The 17,299-nt window shown below is 33.9% G+C and overlaps 1 protein-coding gene across 9 annotated transcripts in view; it reads left to right on the plus strand.

Annotated features, from left to right (window-relative positions):
• Positions 1–17,299, plus strand: part of BCAS3 (BCAS3 microtubule associated cell migration factor) — a 546,169-nt gene that overhangs the window by 117,762 nt on the left and 411,108 nt on the right. For all 9 annotated transcript variants that reach the window (XM_057713964.1, XM_057713962.1, XM_057713969.1 and 6 more), the window contains exons 8-9: positions 8,908–9,015; positions 10,667–10,743. In XM_057713964.1, coding sequence (XP_057569947.1) covers positions 8,908–9,015; positions 10,667–10,743 — 185 coding nt within the window. The remainder of the gene's footprint in view (positions 1–8,907; positions 9,016–10,666; positions 10,744–17,299) is intronic.

The following is a 17,299-nucleotide window of genomic DNA, read 5'->3' on the forward strand; positions in this document are numbered from 1 at the left end:
GGGGTTCTACTTTTCCTCTGTCCTTCTGAACACCTGCTCCTTTTCAATTGCTTTGTTATAACCAACCTAGTGGATGTGAAGTAGTATCTCACTGTGGTTTTGATTTGCATTTCACCACTGGTCAGTCATTTTCATAATCTTTTCATATACATTGACCATTTGTATATCTTCTTTGGAGAAATGTCTATTCACATCCTGTGCTCATTTTGTAATTGGTTTATTTGTCTTCTAGATGTTGAATAGTAAGAGTTCTCAATATAGTCTGGATATTAGACCCTTATCTGATATATGATTTGCAGATATTTTCTTATTTTTGATTGTCTTTTAACTTTTTAAAATACTGCCCTTTGATACACAATAGTTTTAAATATTGATATAATTTTTTTTCTTTTGTTACTTGTGCTTTTGGTGTCACATCTGAAAATATTGTCACATCCAAGCTCATGAAGATTTATCCCTATATTTTCTTCTTGTATAGTTTTAGCTCTTGTATGTACGTCTTTAATACATTTTGAGTTAGTTTTTATGTATGATTTAAGATAGTAGTCCCACTTTGGCATGTGGACTTCAGTTTTCCCAGCACAGTTTGTTGACTATAGTTGGTACCTTTTTCAAAAATTAATTGATCATAGATGTATGGGTTTATTTCTAGGCTCTGAATTTTATTCCTTTGGTTTATATATCTAATGTCAGTAACACAGTGTTTTGATTAATGTAGCTTTGTTGTAATGAGATCAGGTAATGTGAGGCCTCCAACTTTGTTCTTTTTTATGTTGTTTGGTTTTTAGGGGCCTCTTGCAATTTCATTTGCTTTTAGGTTGGTTTTTCACTTCTGCAAAAGCCATTGGAATGTTGATAGCGTTTGCATTGCTATTGTAACTAGAGTTGCTTTCTTTCATTTTGGATTGATAAATGCTGATTTATGCATGCTGATCTTATATCCTAAAATTTTCCTAAATTTATCAGTTCTAGTACTATTTTGTGAATTCTTTGAAATTTTCTGTACATAGCATTATGTTGTCTGTGAATAGAGATAGTTTTATTTCTTTTCCAATTTAGAAGTTTTCAGTTTCTTTTTCTTGCCTAATTGCTTTGGTTAGATCTTTCAATACAGTATTGACTGTAGGCATACTTTTCTTGTTTTAGATATTAGAGGAAACGTATTCAGTCTTTTGTTGTTGAGTATAGTGTTTTGCAAATGCCCTTTATTGTATTTTGAAATTCCCTTCTATTCCTAGTTTCCTGTGGTTTTTTTTTTTTTTTTCATGAAGGGTGTTGAATTTTGGCAAATGCTTTTTCTGTGTCAGTTGAAATGATCATGTTGTTTTTCCCCCTTTCATTCTGTTAATGTGATGTTGACTGTTTATTATTTAATTCCACATATTTGTGATATGGTGCTATGCTTGAGACGCTATGTTTAATATCACATATTCATGAATTTGCAATTTTCCTTCTGCTTTTGATTTGTAATTTCATTCCAGATTGGTTAAAGAGACTGTCTTTGTTGTTTTTAAATTTAGTGAGACTTGTTTTGTAGCTCTCAAAGAAGAATAATGTATATTCTACTGTTATTCGGTAGAGTCTTCTATAAGTTGGTTAAGTTTAGTTCATTAAGTCAATATTAAGCTGCAATCCTTTTTTTAATTCTGTTTCTTTGATGTATAGTTTTATGTATCTTATTTTCAAGTTTGTGAGTTCTTTCATTTGCCTATTCTGATATTAAGATATGCTCTTGAAACCTTTAGTGCCGTTTTCATTTCAGTTATTGTACTGTTATTCTGTTCCATTGTTTCTAGGTCGTTCCTTTTTCATAAGGAACCAGTATCTTTACTGATATTTTCAATTCGTGAATTCATCTTTTCCGTTATTTCTTTGTCTGTAATTTCTTGTTGCTCTTTGAGCATATGTAAGACAGTTGACTTAAGTTTTTTGTATAGGTTCTTCAGTGGCAGCTTCTCTGTTTATTTTTGTTCTTTGGATGCACTATACCTTCCTGTTTCTTTCTGTGCCTTTCAATTTTTTGTCAAATGGTGGACATTTTGAATATCATAATGTAGCAACAGTGAACATGATATTGTCCTCCCCTCCCCAGGGTTTGCTGTTTTGCTTGTTGATGTCTGCAGCCACACATTGTTTATTGACTTTTTCAAACTCTTTTTGTAAAGGCTATGTTTGGAACAGTCCTTTGAGTGTGTAGTAATACCATCTACTACTCTGCCTTAGCCTTTAGCTCTGGCTTGTGCAGTCAAAAGCTCAGTCAGAGATGCAAGACTAATGTCCTCACAGTTCTTTGTTGAGCAAGCGTAGGCTCTGAGCATGTGTACTGTATTCTAGATTCCCCAGTATATCATTCAGTGTACACACACACATACACACAAACACATGTGATTTTCATTTCAAGGAATTGGCTTGTGTGATTGGGCAGGCAGGTAAGAAGTAGAGTAGGCTAGCAGGCTGGAAACTACCAGATAGAGATTGATAGTGCAGTCTTGAGGTAGAATTTCTTCAGGATTAAGAATTTTTATAAATTGAATCTCTATGTTCAGTTCATTTAATCTGATGTCTTTCATCTCTTATTTCTTCTTTTTCTTTTTTTGTGTGGCTCTGTCGGGTCTTCATTGCTGTGCATGGGCTTTCTCTAGTTGTGGTGAGCAGGGGCTACTCTTCATTGTGGTGCATGGGCTTCTCATTGTGGTGGCTTCTCTTGTTGTGGAGCACAGGCTCTAGGCATGTGGGCTTCTGTAGTTGTGGCACGCAGGCCTTAGAGTGCTCGGGCTTCGGTAGTTGTGGCGCACAGGCTTAGTTGCTCCATGGCATGTGGGATCTTCCTGGACCAGGGATCGAACCTGTGTCCCCTGCGTTGGCAGGTGGATTCTTAACCATTGAGCCACTGGGGAAGTCCTCTTATTTCTTCTTCATTCTGGAAATTTTTCTGAGGTTTGTCCTATAAAGATTCAATTTTCTGAATAAAACTTGGACTTCATTGAAATTACATACTCCCACTCTTTGAAAACACAGACTGGGAGAAAGCACTTGCAAAACACATATCTGAAAAAGGACTGTTATCCAAAATGCAAAAGCTCTTAAAACTCAAAAATAAGAAAATGAACAACTGGATAAAAATTGGGGAAAAGACCTCACCTCAAAGACAACATACAGATGTGAAATAAACATATGAAAAGGTGCTCCATATCATATGTCAAAAGGGAAACAACAAGGATATACTACTACACACCTGGCCAAAATTCAGTACACTGACAATATCAAATGCTGGTAAAGTGGAGCAACAGGAACTCATTAATTTTTGGTAGGAATGTAAAATGGTAAAACCACTTTGGAAGACAGTTTGGCAGTTTTGTCCAAAACTAAACATACTTTTACCATATAATCCAACAATTGTTCTGCATGATATTTACCCAAAGGAGTTATGTCTGCACAAAAAAACTGCATGTAGGTGTTTATATCAGCTTTATCCATAATTGCTAGAATTTGGAAGTGACCAAGATGTCTTTTAGTGGGTGAATAGATAAATAAAATGTGGTACATCCAGATAATAGCATATTATTCAGGATAAAAAGTTATCAAGCCATGAAAAGAAAGGGGGGAAGCTTTAAAAGTGTATTACTAAGGGAAAGAAGCCAGTCTGAAAAGGTTACATACTCTATGATTCCAACTAAACAACATTCCGGAAAAGGCAATAGAGTAAGACAGTAAGAAGATCAGTGTTTGTCAGGAGGGGTGCATAGGCAGAGAACAAAGGATTTTTACAGCAGTGAGACTATTCTGTATGCTACTGTAATGTTAGATATATGTCATTACAAATTTGTCCAAAACCCATACAATGTACAACGCCAAGAGTGAACCATAAGGAAAACTATGGAGTTTGGGTGATTATGGTGTGTCATTACAGGTTGAAGCAAATGTTCCACTCTGGTAGGGGACTTTGATAATGGGGTAGACTATGCATGAATGGGGGCAGAGGCTATATGGGAAATCTTTGTACCTTCTGCTCAATTTTGTTGTGAACCAAAAACTGCTCTAAAAAATAAAGCATATTAAGGACTTCCTAGGTGGTGCAGTGGTTAAGAATCCGCCTGCCAATGCAGGGGACACGGGTTCGATCCCTGCTGCAGGAAGATCCTCCCACATGCCACGGAGCAGCTAAGCCTGTGTGCCACAACTATTGAGCCTGTGCTCTAGAGCCCATGAGCCACAACTGTTGAACCCATGTGCCGCAACTACTGAAGCCCACGTGCCTAGAGCCCATGCTCTGCAACAAGAGAAGCCAGTGAGGAGCCTGCGCACTACAACGAAGAGTAGCCCCCACTCACTGCAACTGAAAGGAACCCCGCACGCAGCGACAAAGACCCAACACAGCCAACACATAAATAAATTAATTAAAAAAAATAAAGCATATTAAAACTTTTTTAAGGTGATGAGAAAAGGATTACAGAGAAAGTAAGAAATGAAACATATATAGATGCAAACGTTTAGTGTTTTCTTTTTTTAATTAATTTTATTTATTTATTGGCTGCGTTGGGTCTTTGTTGCTGCACACAGGCTTTCTCTAGTTATGGCGAGCAGGGGCTACTCTTCATTGCGGTGCTCGGGCTTCTCGTTGCAATGGCTTCTCTTGTTGTGGAGCACGGGCTCTAGGCACGCAGGCTTCAGTAGTTGTGGCACACGGGCTCAATAGTTGTGGCGCACAGGCTTAGTTGCTCAACAGCATGTGGAATCTTCCCAGAGCAGGGCTTGAACCCATGTCCCCTGCATTGGCAGGCGGATTCTTAACCACTGCGCCACCAGGGAAGTCCCTAGTGTTTTCTTCTTGATGTTTATCTTCTATACTCTATTTTCTGGGTTTGTTTTTAAGAAATCTAATTTAACTATTTTGTTTTATATCATTGCTTATTTTAACCTTTTCATTTTCAGTAATGGAAGCTTTAAAAAATTTTACTCTTTAAATAATTGTAGTCAGCTCTCTTCACTGAAATGAACGAACTCTGTAAATTCCATACCTTTGGCTCTGGGAGGACTAGTCCTTTGCTAATAAAAGCTTTATAACTTCCTTTATGTGTATAGGTCATGTGTACAGCAGGTAACAGTTGCTCCAATGCAAAAATTTTCAATATATGTCCTGATTACTCACTATAAAACAAGTTACTTAGGTAAAGGAAAGGTCAGTTAAGGAGAGTTTGTATTCATTTCTGTTTTATATTTATCATAAAAGTACTAAATAACTTTACATTATCCCTGTTGATATTTATGTGTTGGAAAGGCACTGGTGCCTGGGCACAGTTTAGAGTCCTTTAACCAATCATTTAACAATACAAATTATGTCATTTCTGCTTTTCTTTCCAACTCTGGTTTTGCTTGCAATAGATTCAGTTGCATTCTAAATTAGATTCTGTACATTGCTATGTGAACTTTTTTCCCTTAAAGTATTAATTATGTTTCTCTTAAAGTGAAGTCACAACTTTACGTTTAAATGTCAGATGCAAACTTGTGAAAATGTTAACCCATTTGAGCTCTAAAAATCTAATGAAGACTTCTATATACAGCTTTTTGACATTGCTAGAGTACAAAGTAAAAGCTTGTTTCTTGTCTGTATATTGTAGTATAACACACGTCCTTTCTGTTATGGGGCATGCATACTGCTGATGTTATGGAAAGCTTTCTCATCAGCCTACCCATGAGGAAAATTAAGATTGTCTTGCTGTGTCCCAGGGAAATAGTCAGGGCTTTTAAAAAGAGAGAAAATAGAGAACAAAAGGATATGTCAGGCGTGTACACAACTGTGTTATTGGCAGATAGCGTGACTCCTTTATGAATGTATGACTTTCTGAAAACTCTTGATTTTGAAAGATTTATCTTTTTCTCTTAGGCATTGAATAAGAGGTTTTTTTCCATATATAAATAGAATTTTAGAACTACCAAGTCTTGTTCGCTCAACTCTAAACTGAGCCTTCATAGCATTTGTTTTGTCTACTTCTATTGAAGGCTTTCTGCAGGAAGAATCTCAGTTGTGACATTGTGTGGATGCCAGTGAAATGATCAGAATTCAAGTTTCTAGTGTACCGTGGCTATAATGAGCTGCTAATTGAAGGTGACAAGCTGTTTTTTCCTTCCCAGTTGGTCTGGCAAAATGTTAGATTTCATTCATTATTAACTCATTGCTTCTCAGCAGAGGACTGGATTAATTAGTTGGGAACACTAAGAAAAGAATTTTTGCCTCGTGTCAGTTTTAGAGATTGAAGTTCAGGTTTTACTAGATTCTCCCAGTTCTTCCAGTTGTACACAATTGTGTAAGCCTCTAGCACAGTCACAACATAGCAACATTTCTATCACCCTAAAAGTGGCACCCATCATGCCACTTTGCTCTCAGTATCTTCCCTCCTTCTCCGGTCCCTGGCACCCACTGATCTGCTTCCTGTTATTATAGTTTTACCTTTCTAGCTTTTCATTGAAAGGGATCCATAGCATATGTAGATGTTCATGTTTGACCTCTACCCCCCCCCCAACTTCATAATGGTTTTGAAATTCATTTATGGACAGTTTGTTCTATTATTAATATTCTATTCTTGAATATATCACAGTATATTTAGCCATTCACCTATTCATCGACATTTAACTGTGCATATTATGAATAACAAATTACCAAGGCGTGACCTCAGTGTGTTTCTATAAAGCTGCTAAACTGTTTTGCAAAGTGACTACCTTTTTGCATTCTCAGCAGCAGTGTATGAGAGCCTTGCAGTCTTCAGCTGCAATCTTAGCCATTCTAGTAGTGGTATTCCTTAGTGGTTTTAATTTGTATTTCGCTGACAATTAATGATAATGATATTTAACATTTTTTCAAGTGCTTAGTTGCTATCTCTGTCTCTTCCTTGGTAAAGTGTCTCAAGATATTATCGCCATTTTAAAAAAATGCATGTATCACTATTATTGAGGGGTAAAGAGTTCCTTTTGTGTTCTGTATACAAACCATTTGTCAGATGTACATTTTCAAAAACACTTTTTCACAATATAGGGTTTGCCTTTCATGTTCTTATATCTATATTAACAAGGAAAAGTTCTTAATTTTCTTAAGTTCTGTGTTGTCAATTACATTTATGTTCATGGATTTTCTTGTGTAAGGAATAAAGTTTTATGCTGTATTGTTTTAGAAGCGGTTTAGTTTGGTTCTTATGTTTCAGATTTATGATCTGTTTTGAGTTAATTTTTGCATAGAAGTTAGGGGACAGTTTAGTTTTTGTATGCAAATATCTAATTTTTAATCTAATTTAAGTAATTTTTAAAACAAAATTTGTTAGAAGCACTATCCTTCCATCATTTAATTATATGGTAACTTTGATGAAAACCAATTAAACATATGTATGATTCATAAGGATTTACAAATTAGGTTGTTGTTGAATAGGAATGGTTAGAGTAGACAGTTTTGTGTTGTTCCTTATCTTTCAGGGAAAGTGTCAGTCTTATATCTGTGGGTGTTTCGTAGATGTCCCTCATCAAGTTGAAGTTCTCATCTATTCAACAATCTTTTATTTCTAGGAAAAACCTCATCTGGTTTTGTGTTGCTGGATTTGACTTGTTAATATTTTGTTGATTTTTTTTTTAAGCTCTTTATTGGAATATAGTTGCTTTACATTCTTGTACCTTGTTGATAATTTTTGATGTATGTTTATTAGACATGAATATATCTGTAGTTTCTTATGAAGAATTTGTTTATTTTGGGGATCAGGTGTTACTGGCCTCATAAAATAAGTTGGTGACTCCTCTTCTACCTTATAAAAGAGTTTGTGTAGAATATCTAAACTTTAAAAAAAAAGATTGGTAGAATTTATAAATGAATCCATTTTTGAGGATTTCTTTGTGAGAGGTTTTAAGTTATGAGTTCAGTTTCTTTTATAGATGTTGGGATATTCAAATTATCTATTTCAAGGAATCGGGTTTAGTTTCATTCATTTTTTTCTTTTGCTTACTCAAGTTTTATTTTATTGATTTGTTGTATTTTATTAATTCCCTCGTTCCACTTTCATTTGATTTAACGTGCTCTTCTTTTTCTGCTTTCTTTTTTTCTTTTTCTCTTATACTGCTATTTTTTATTGTTATTTTTAGACACAAAGGAAAATACCAGTGTTGCAGATACTCTTCAAAAAGTTTGGGCTATATTGCTTTTCCTGCTTTCTTAAGGTGGAAACGCCAATCTCTTCATCTGTTGTAGTGTCAGGAACACAGTGTCTTTATAATTTAAATCTTATCATTTGGAATGCATATCTATGTACATTTTAGAATGAGGTCTCATTTCTTATAGATTCTTGGTTAGGGTTGAACTGTGTCAATCTACGTGTTAACCCATATATTAATGATTTGTCTTTTCTTATGGGTTTGTCTGTGTATATATTGCAACTTTGTGTTACTAGGTTTTATACTTACATAGTCAGGTTCTCACAAATAACAGCAGCTTTATTTCTTTCTTGTAGTAATTTCTTATGCATACACCTTCCATGCTATGTTGAGTAGAGAGGCCATATTCTCAAGTATTCTTCTCCAGCCCCTGATTTTAGGGTGAAATCTTTCAGTTTTTCACTATTACGTGATTGCTAATTTTGTTGATTAGTTTTAAGGTTGGTATCCTTTATCAGATCAATGAAATATTTCTAATGATCAGGTTTTAATTTTATCAAATGCTTTTCCACATTTATTGAGATCATCTTATGGTTTTTCTTTACTACAGTATTAATTGGCTGAATGTTTCATATTTTTTTTTTCATTTGGCATTCCTGAAATGAGTTTTGATTGGAGTGTATGTCCTAATAAGTTTGCTTGTATTATGTTAGTAAGAAAATTTGCTGGCCCTCCCACCTTTTAAAATATAATGGCTTTTGTATTTGTTTGTTTTTTTAGCACAAGTCCACCTTATTGTTGTGTGGATTTATATTCACTTCGTACTGGGGAGATGGTCAAGTCCATTCAGTTTAAAACACCGATCTATGATCTGCATTGCAACAAAAGGTAAGCAATTTTTCATGTGTTTCTTGTGCAAGATAACATACCTCCTGTGCACGTAGCACGTTTCCATTATCATTGACTTTGATATAATAATAATAAAAAATCACAAATATGTCTTCAGAATTCTACCAAATAGAAGTAGCTCTTAAGATTTCTTAATGTTTTCAAACTTTTTGTCTTGAGCCATTAGTGAATTAAAAATGAACTGGAAGAGAATAAAAAGTACCCAAGCAAACATATGGAGGTTAAATATTGCTTTGAGGAAACTTTTTACATGTATAACATAACTTTTTATACATAACTTTTTGTATAATTTATGTGCTTCTATGTGTCTACTGGTTTATGATGGGAAATGTTATTTTCCTGATAGCATTCATCAAAACACAGCTTGTTTCTGGAATGTAAAAAAGACTTTTAAATATTCTTGTTCTTTTTACACTTCACAGTGAAGCTAAAAGAGGGACCAAATAGGTTTTCTTAGCCCCATGATGCTGAATGTCTTATCAAGGTCATGGCTGCAAATTATTAATCTTTCTCATCAAAGAGCAAACTCATGGAACATGGAAAATGAAAATAAATCTTATAATAAGAGATTCTCAGGTTAGATTTTAAAGAGACATTTCAAAAAGTGACTTAGGAAGTTTAAACATAAAAGGAAGGGTAAATACATACCTGAGAAATATAAACTAAAAGAATAGGGCTTTGATATTAATGATAAAAATATTTGAATTCAAGTACAAAAATATGAAACAGGACAAAGAAAACTTGTTCAGTGATAGTATGCAATTCGTAATGAAGATCTAGTTATAATGCATATTTATACTCCAAGATATCAAACACAAAGTTATATATGACATAGGAGATATACTCATATTACTTTGGGATAATGTAATTATCCAGTGACATATTAAATTATTAAAAATTGATATTTTTAAATGGGTGGATCTAGTAGTTAAATATTTAACAACAATTATAAGGAGTAATACTCTAAAATGTAGTTTATGAAATAACTTCATTGCAGGTGCATTTTAGTTTTGAAGATTTATAACTTTTCCCTCATTATTTATAAATCTCTGGGAGAAATACAGATTCTGATTAATTTTAATATATCATTAATCAGAAATGGCTCGTTTACACTGAATAACGGTTGTCTGAGTTTCCTTCCTGCCTTCTTTCCTCTCTTCCTCCCTCCCTCCCTCCCTCCCTCTCTTTTTTGGCTCTTGTGTTGGGAAATTCAGCAGTCATTTTAGTGACATGTTGTATAAATCCATTTTATGTTTAATTCCATGACTTTGAGCCAGCACTGGAAAAACACTTTTAGTAAATAGCCAGCAGTTTATTGATCTCATATATTCCTAGTGAAGATGGATTCATTTGATTTATAATGAATGAAAATAAAATTTTACTTTGAGGTGTAGTTCTCCTGTCACTTTTCTTCCTCTAATCTTGTCTATCTTGATATTAAGGGTTTTGTGGTTATATTTTTACATTTAAGAAGCACATGTTTCTAGCCTATATGTTATAAGAAATGTTTGATTTTTAAAAATTGCTTTGGTAAATACTTATTTAAATCTAGAAGATTTAACTTATTTATGATTCAGTTTATAGAATTTCACAGTAATGTTTCCTTTACGGTTTTTTCCTCTAATTTTAGGATCCTTGTTGTAGTATTGCAGGAGAAAATTGCTGCCTTTGATAGCTGTACTTTCACGAAAAAATTTTTTGTCACAAGTATGTATCAACTTGATTTATTTCCTATCATATGCATTGAGTTTGTACTACTTACTTGATAAAATCAGTAGACTAATTGGAATCATAACGTCAGTATTTCATGCTTATTCAATTATGATATTTCTCTGTTTCTGTGGATATCTTATTTAGTAATATAATTTTATGGTATATGTGTTCAACTCACAGCACATTTTCTTCATATTACTATGGAAGCTTTGTTGTATACCTCAGTTTTTCCTCATGTATTCTTCTTGAGTAGTTGTGATTAATTTAGATTTGTGTAGCTATGTTGTTAAATTACTTAATTAACCTACCATACTTGTGGACATAACTGGATTATTATTCTTGAGGGAAATGTGTTAGTCTTTCACTCTTTCTTTCCCCTACCTTTCACAACTCTGCCTGGATTTACAGAAACGAGCATAGATTCTGGATCCAAATACACACACACACACACGCACACTCTCTCTCTCTCTCTCTCTCATACAGAGAGAGTGATTGATTGATTGATTGATTGATTGATTGATCTGTTTTTTAAAAATTGGCCCATGCAGTTGTGGGAGCTGGTAAGTCCAACATTTGTAGGGCAGGCCAGCAGGCTGGAAATTCCAACAGGGGCTGAGTCTACAGGGAGTCTGGGGTTAGATTTTTTTTTTTTTAAACTACAGTCTATTAAAGCAATAGTTTTCACTCTTATATTTTAACCTCTAACACTCACCATCAAAACTATGGCTGTTTCTGCAGAGACTCTGTTATGTGTATGCTGCAGAAATAGTTCTGTTATGTGCAGGGAATTCCAATCATATTGCTGCATCTCCTGAAATATCACAACTATTTACACACTTACTCATCAAATGTTTATCCATGTATTAAGCACTGGATAGTAGGCATTATTCCGTTCTGGTAAGAGCTTGTGTTCTTGATAATGTCTTACAGTCTATAAGTAATTGCATACATTATATAATATATTCTGTACTATATATAACATAATAATTCATTGTAATACATAGTTTGTCATTTGATAGCCTATGAAGAAGAATACAGTATGCAACTCATCTCCTTGATCTTGTAATTATTTCTCTCAGAGATCTACAGAGATAGTAATGGAGATCATGTTCATTGAGATATTTTTGTTTTATCACAAGGTCTAATATACACCATTTACAAATTTTACATTAGTATCTCCAGCACCTAGGACATTGGCTGGCACAAAGCAGGCTCTCATTAAATACTTTTTGAATGAATGAGTACATCAACCTACTTATCAGTCAGTTATTTTCTGCTGATCAGAAACTTACTGATGTTTTAATAATTATTAAACAGAATACTGGGAAGGATCTTCTATTGTTTTACTTAGAAATTAAAAGTTTTGAAGGAGCATAGATTTGTTAATAACATTTTCCTTCACAAATGTATATACATAATATAGTAAGTTTTGGATATTACATGGCCTGTTTGAGCATATCAATTCTTTGTTCTTATACAGATCTTATGCATTAATATATGACATTATAATTATATCACTCATTATTAGAATTAAAACAAGTAGAGAAATAGAGGAATCTTTCCATTTCTCCCACGTATGTGGGCTACAGAGGAGTGAATTAGAACAGAATATGAATATTTCAACCAGATTCAGATGCTGGTTTTTCCTGACTTTACATCTTATCAATAGTTTTCTCTTGTTTATCGTTAATCAAAGATATGTGTGTCTTGGCTGTTGCAAAGTTACACATCTCTGTTGCCAGTCCATTTTAATTTTATCCTTATAGATAGCTCTTGCTGCCTCAGCTGAGTGTTAAACTGGGGAGTACTCTCAAATCATTATTTGTTAAGATAGTTTATTTAAATGACAATATATGTTTTGAAAGTTCTACTGTGCTGTGTACGTTGAAAGTAATATTACACTTGCCAATAGATGTCAGTTTCTTTCTTTGTGATAAATGCTAGGGTGTAAAGTCAGTTGTCACAGTGACCAAAGAGAACTTAATATATGTAAATAAGTTAATAATGGAGAGTTAATTGCAGATTTTTTTTTTTAGTGGATGAGTAAACTGTATAGATTTTTCATTGATTAATACCCAGTATGAAATTGTAGAAGACAAAATTAAACTTTATTGTAAAGGAATGAGTAAAATAATTAGATTTGTGTATTTCATAGTTATATTCAAGGGGCGTAGGTTTGTAATAATTTTAATACATTGAGATGAGAATAGGCTTTTCACAGCACTCTGTTTTACTGGAGAAAATGGGCAGAATTTATATTATAATAGTACTTTTAACCTTAGATGGTCTAATTAAATTTTGCATAAAATCATGTAGATATAGCCTGTATCTTTAATTGTATAAAACTACATATGAGTGAAATTTGTTTCAACTAATATGAGTGTCTGTTATTTAATTAATGGGTATAGAAATGTATTTGTTTCAAATAAGGAACTACAAATAAGATTTAAACAAAACCCTCCAGCACCGTAGGCTTTAATAACAATTTATTTTTTTAAAAAGTTTTGTTTTTGCACCTGGATGATATTTGCAGGTTTTCTGGGGGAGTAGAGTATTCTGTAATCTAAGATTTTGCAATAGAAGAATTTGCTTTTGGAGTGTCCTGACTTGAGTTAACTAACAGAAAATATGTAAAGCTCTTGAGTCAATTGGCAGGATCAATATAAAAATTGGTACATTAAAGAACTTTCATATTTTCCTGGGATTTTGCTGTACTTTCTTAGTTAAACCATTTATAGTGGAAATAAGAGCGAAAATACCTTTAAGCAGAAGAGAGACTATAGTGTGTATTCTTCTTAGTTTTCATTCTTACTTGAAATAATGACGTTCTTGCAGAAAGAAGGTGAATTTTTAGTCATGTTAAAATGAAGTGTACCTTTGATTTTCAGTAGTTTTGCTTATTTCATAAATGTAGTCATTTAGTGATGGCAAAAATACTGTATTTAGATTATTTAGGCCGTAGATACACCATTTCATCTCCTATGAAAGTTATTTTTTTTTGAAGTTTTATTTTGGGAAATATATAATTATTTAAAGAAAGTAGTGTAATGAACCAGCATGTACTTATCTAATTTCGATAAGTAACCAACTCATGGACAATCTTCTTCATTATACCCTTACCAAATTATTTTGAAGTGTATCCCTGACATATAGTTTAATTTATTATCTGTATTTAAATGATAAGAACTTACAAAATCATTATTTTTGTATTACCAAGTATCAAATCATTTATCATTGAAACTGAGGTCTTTTGATTTGAACAAAAGCCATACTTGATTTAACTCTGGTCAACAAGTGTAAACTTGTACATTCCTTCCAACTGAACTCCCAAGGTTTGGGGCATACAAAAACCTTCTTTATCAAAATCCAGTGTCTTTGCTAAATCTTTATTTCTGCAACCCATTTTCATGCTGCTTATGCTACATTACTTTGAGCCACTCAGTCTCAGTTCTTTGCAAGTACTTTGTTGTTTTGTTTTCCAGCCTGAAATGGCCTTTTCACTAGCAGTCTCTCTCTCCACAGTGACTTAATCCCTACATGTCTTTCTAGCGCCAGTGTAGATATTAGTTCTTATATGAAGTATTTCCTGACCCCTTAGCTTAGAGTAGCCTCTCCTTCTTCTAAATCCCCGAAGATAGCAGTTCCCAAAATCTGTCCGCAGCACAGTAAACCTTCAACATGCTGTGTAACTCAGGATGCCCTGGTCAAACAAACTTAGGAAATGCTGCCTTCTGTTGGAGGATGCCAGTGGTGATTAGCATTTTAATCTGTTTAAGTTTATTTGCTATGTTTCAATATTTCTCAGATTTATTTGATTACAGACCTCTTTTGTTACCCAGTACCCTTTGGGAATGCTTTTACAGTGTAATCTTCCCCTCTATTAAGACACTTTCTGTCTTATTATATGTGTTTTCTGTCTACTTGTTCTGTCTTTGCCACTATATAGTAATCTCCTTGAGAGCAAAATTATTCATCTTGATTTGGATTAAGGAAGTAAGGTCCATCCTGCAAGGTATAATATATCCATTATGTGCTAGCTGACTTTGATTTCTGATGTTTATTTTTGCTTCTTGTAATAATAAAACAATTTGCTAAAGATGAAAACATTTATCACAACTATTTCTAGTTTTAAAGCATCAGTGGTTCTTTTCCAAGATGTTTAGATAGCCAAAATGGTTGAGAATGTAGTACAACTCTGTCAGAAGTAATCAGATTAGGAAGAAAATGATTCCTATAGGATTAGTACTCATGTCTAGAGAAAGTGACACAGGTTTGAGCTGGCAATTATAAATTTGGTCAGTATTTAAAGGAATGAATATATGAATGCATATATGGACAAAGTTTCTCTCTCATGTTGGAGTAAGTATACAACTTTTCTGAAGTATGAGTTTATTTGAAAATTATATCTTTGTAGTGATCAGCTCTTGTGTATCTCTCTAGTATCTGGAGTATGGTTTTCCCTTTCAGGAATAGGAGCTTCTGTTTTACAAGCCTTTAGGAAACACAAAATATCAGTTGAGTTTAATACAAATGAGTGGGAGACTGAGTTGTTATTACTCTTTCTTAATGCTTTTGTTGTTGTTATTGTTGTTCTGCTTCTTTCTTTTTCTTTTTTCTTGTCTTTTCTTTTCTTTTTTTTTTTAGTTAATATTCTTTTAGGATCTTTGCCATGTTGTCCTAAATGCTTCCCTCTGTATTGCTGGACCACCTAACAGCTGAACAAGTACTATTAAAGTATTAGTCTCTCTTGTATTCTGTGAATTGTTTGTGATAGGAAGAGACCTGGGAGGATCACCAGTGTGTCTAGTGTTGCAATCAGGTGCTTTATAAGTGGCATGCATCTTATAAGTAAGTGTTGGTCAAGTGGGGTGGAACCCACAGTAGCGAATTTTCAGTAATTTCTGATCCACTAGGATTATCACTTATTCTGTAGTGTACTGTTTGTAAAATGGCTCTTGTGGTTTGAGGATGCCATGAAGTGTATTTAGTGTGCATTTCTTTGGATCTGAGATGTATGTTACATGTTGAAAACTGGGATAGTGTAAAAGTACAACTGTCACTTCTTGGAGATAAATGATGGAAATAGGTGTTATGAGCTATGTATTAAAACCTAGTGATATCTTTTGAAGATAGATGTCTAATTGTCGGAACCTGGAAGCGGGTATGAGAGGGGGCTTTTGGAATTCTGTAGTGTCCTGTTTTTTTGTTTTGGGTGCTGCTTATATGCATGTATATGTTGACTTTGTTGACTTTGTACTTTGTTGACTTTGTACTTCTTTGTCTATATTATATTTAAAAACATAGTTTACGTTTTTAAAAAAAGGCTTCAGAAAGCATCAAGAACAAACAAAAGTTTGTAATTTCTCTCCTCATACTCCAAGTGCTGTTTATCGAAGTATTTCACAACAGATCTCCCCAAATACTTAATCTAGAATACCCTGGCCAGTAGTAGTTATTCATCTCATTTCATATTTCCATTGAGAAGTGTTCGCTCTTAGTTACATGTTGTTTTACTTTACTTGAAAACCCTGTAGACCAGATTTATTCGAGTGATGTTAGGTTGGTAAGATGGATGATATTTGCCAAATGTTTGTACGAAGAAATTTTGCTTCTTTTCTTTGAAATACAACTTTACCTTAAGGGATTTTAATAAACATTTTGAACAAAATTGAGCGAGACTTAATATTTAAAAGCAAGGAACAAATGGAGCTACGTCTTAACTTTAAAGAAGCTTATTTTCCCCTACTTTTTGCAACTTCCCCCTTCCCCCATTCCTTTAAACAGACTGAAACTTTTGGCAAGTGGAAGGAAGCATGGTTTATATGTGTTTCTCTGAATTTGGGTTATTCTATGCTTGTAGGCCACTTTTGCCTGGGGCAGTGAGAAGTACAGGATGTAGGGACTGGAGGACAGGGGAGCTGATGGGCATACTGAGACTAGCATTCATGGTGGCCCATTTGCCTGTGCCATTTAGTTTGCTCCCCCCCCCATTGATTGGTTTCTAGTTCTTAAAGAATTAGTGCTAAAGCCCATGTAGAGTGACAGTCTTTTTTTTTTGTAATCTATGAACCCAGTCTTTTTAAAATTATTATTAAATTTTTTAGAAAAATGTATTCAAACAGTTTAAAAAGGTCTACAGTGAAGTCTCACCCATAGCACTCGTAGAGTGACAAATCCTTTATGAGGATATTATTTTGTTCATGCAAGCATTTAATTTCTAAAAGACTTTGAAAAGCTCTTATGTAATACAATCGTGATTGCCTGAGTTGTGTGTGAATACAATGATGAGACTGTAAAATAAGTAGAGACAGCTGTGTCCATCAGAGAAAGCATCATGGGAATTTGTGCCAAAGGGTGGAAGGGTCAGGTAAAGAGAGCTGATAGAGAACTGGAAAGGGAACACAGCCAATATGATGAGAAAGGAGACACCTTTGTATTTGGCTGAACAGAAAAGGTGGCCTTGAGCAGCTGTCTGATGTGGAAATCCAAAACCTATGTATGATTAAGAAAACAAAAGAGAAAGACTGATAGATGTCATTAGCAGTCATTT

The sequence above is a fragment of the Hippopotamus amphibius genome, chromosome 17 (genome assembly GCF_030028045.1).
Source record: "Hippopotamus amphibius kiboko isolate mHipAmp2 chromosome 17, mHipAmp2.hap2, whole genome shotgun sequence".
Classification (NCBI taxonomy): domain Eukaryota; kingdom Metazoa; phylum Chordata; class Mammalia; order Artiodactyla; family Hippopotamidae; genus Hippopotamus; species Hippopotamus amphibius.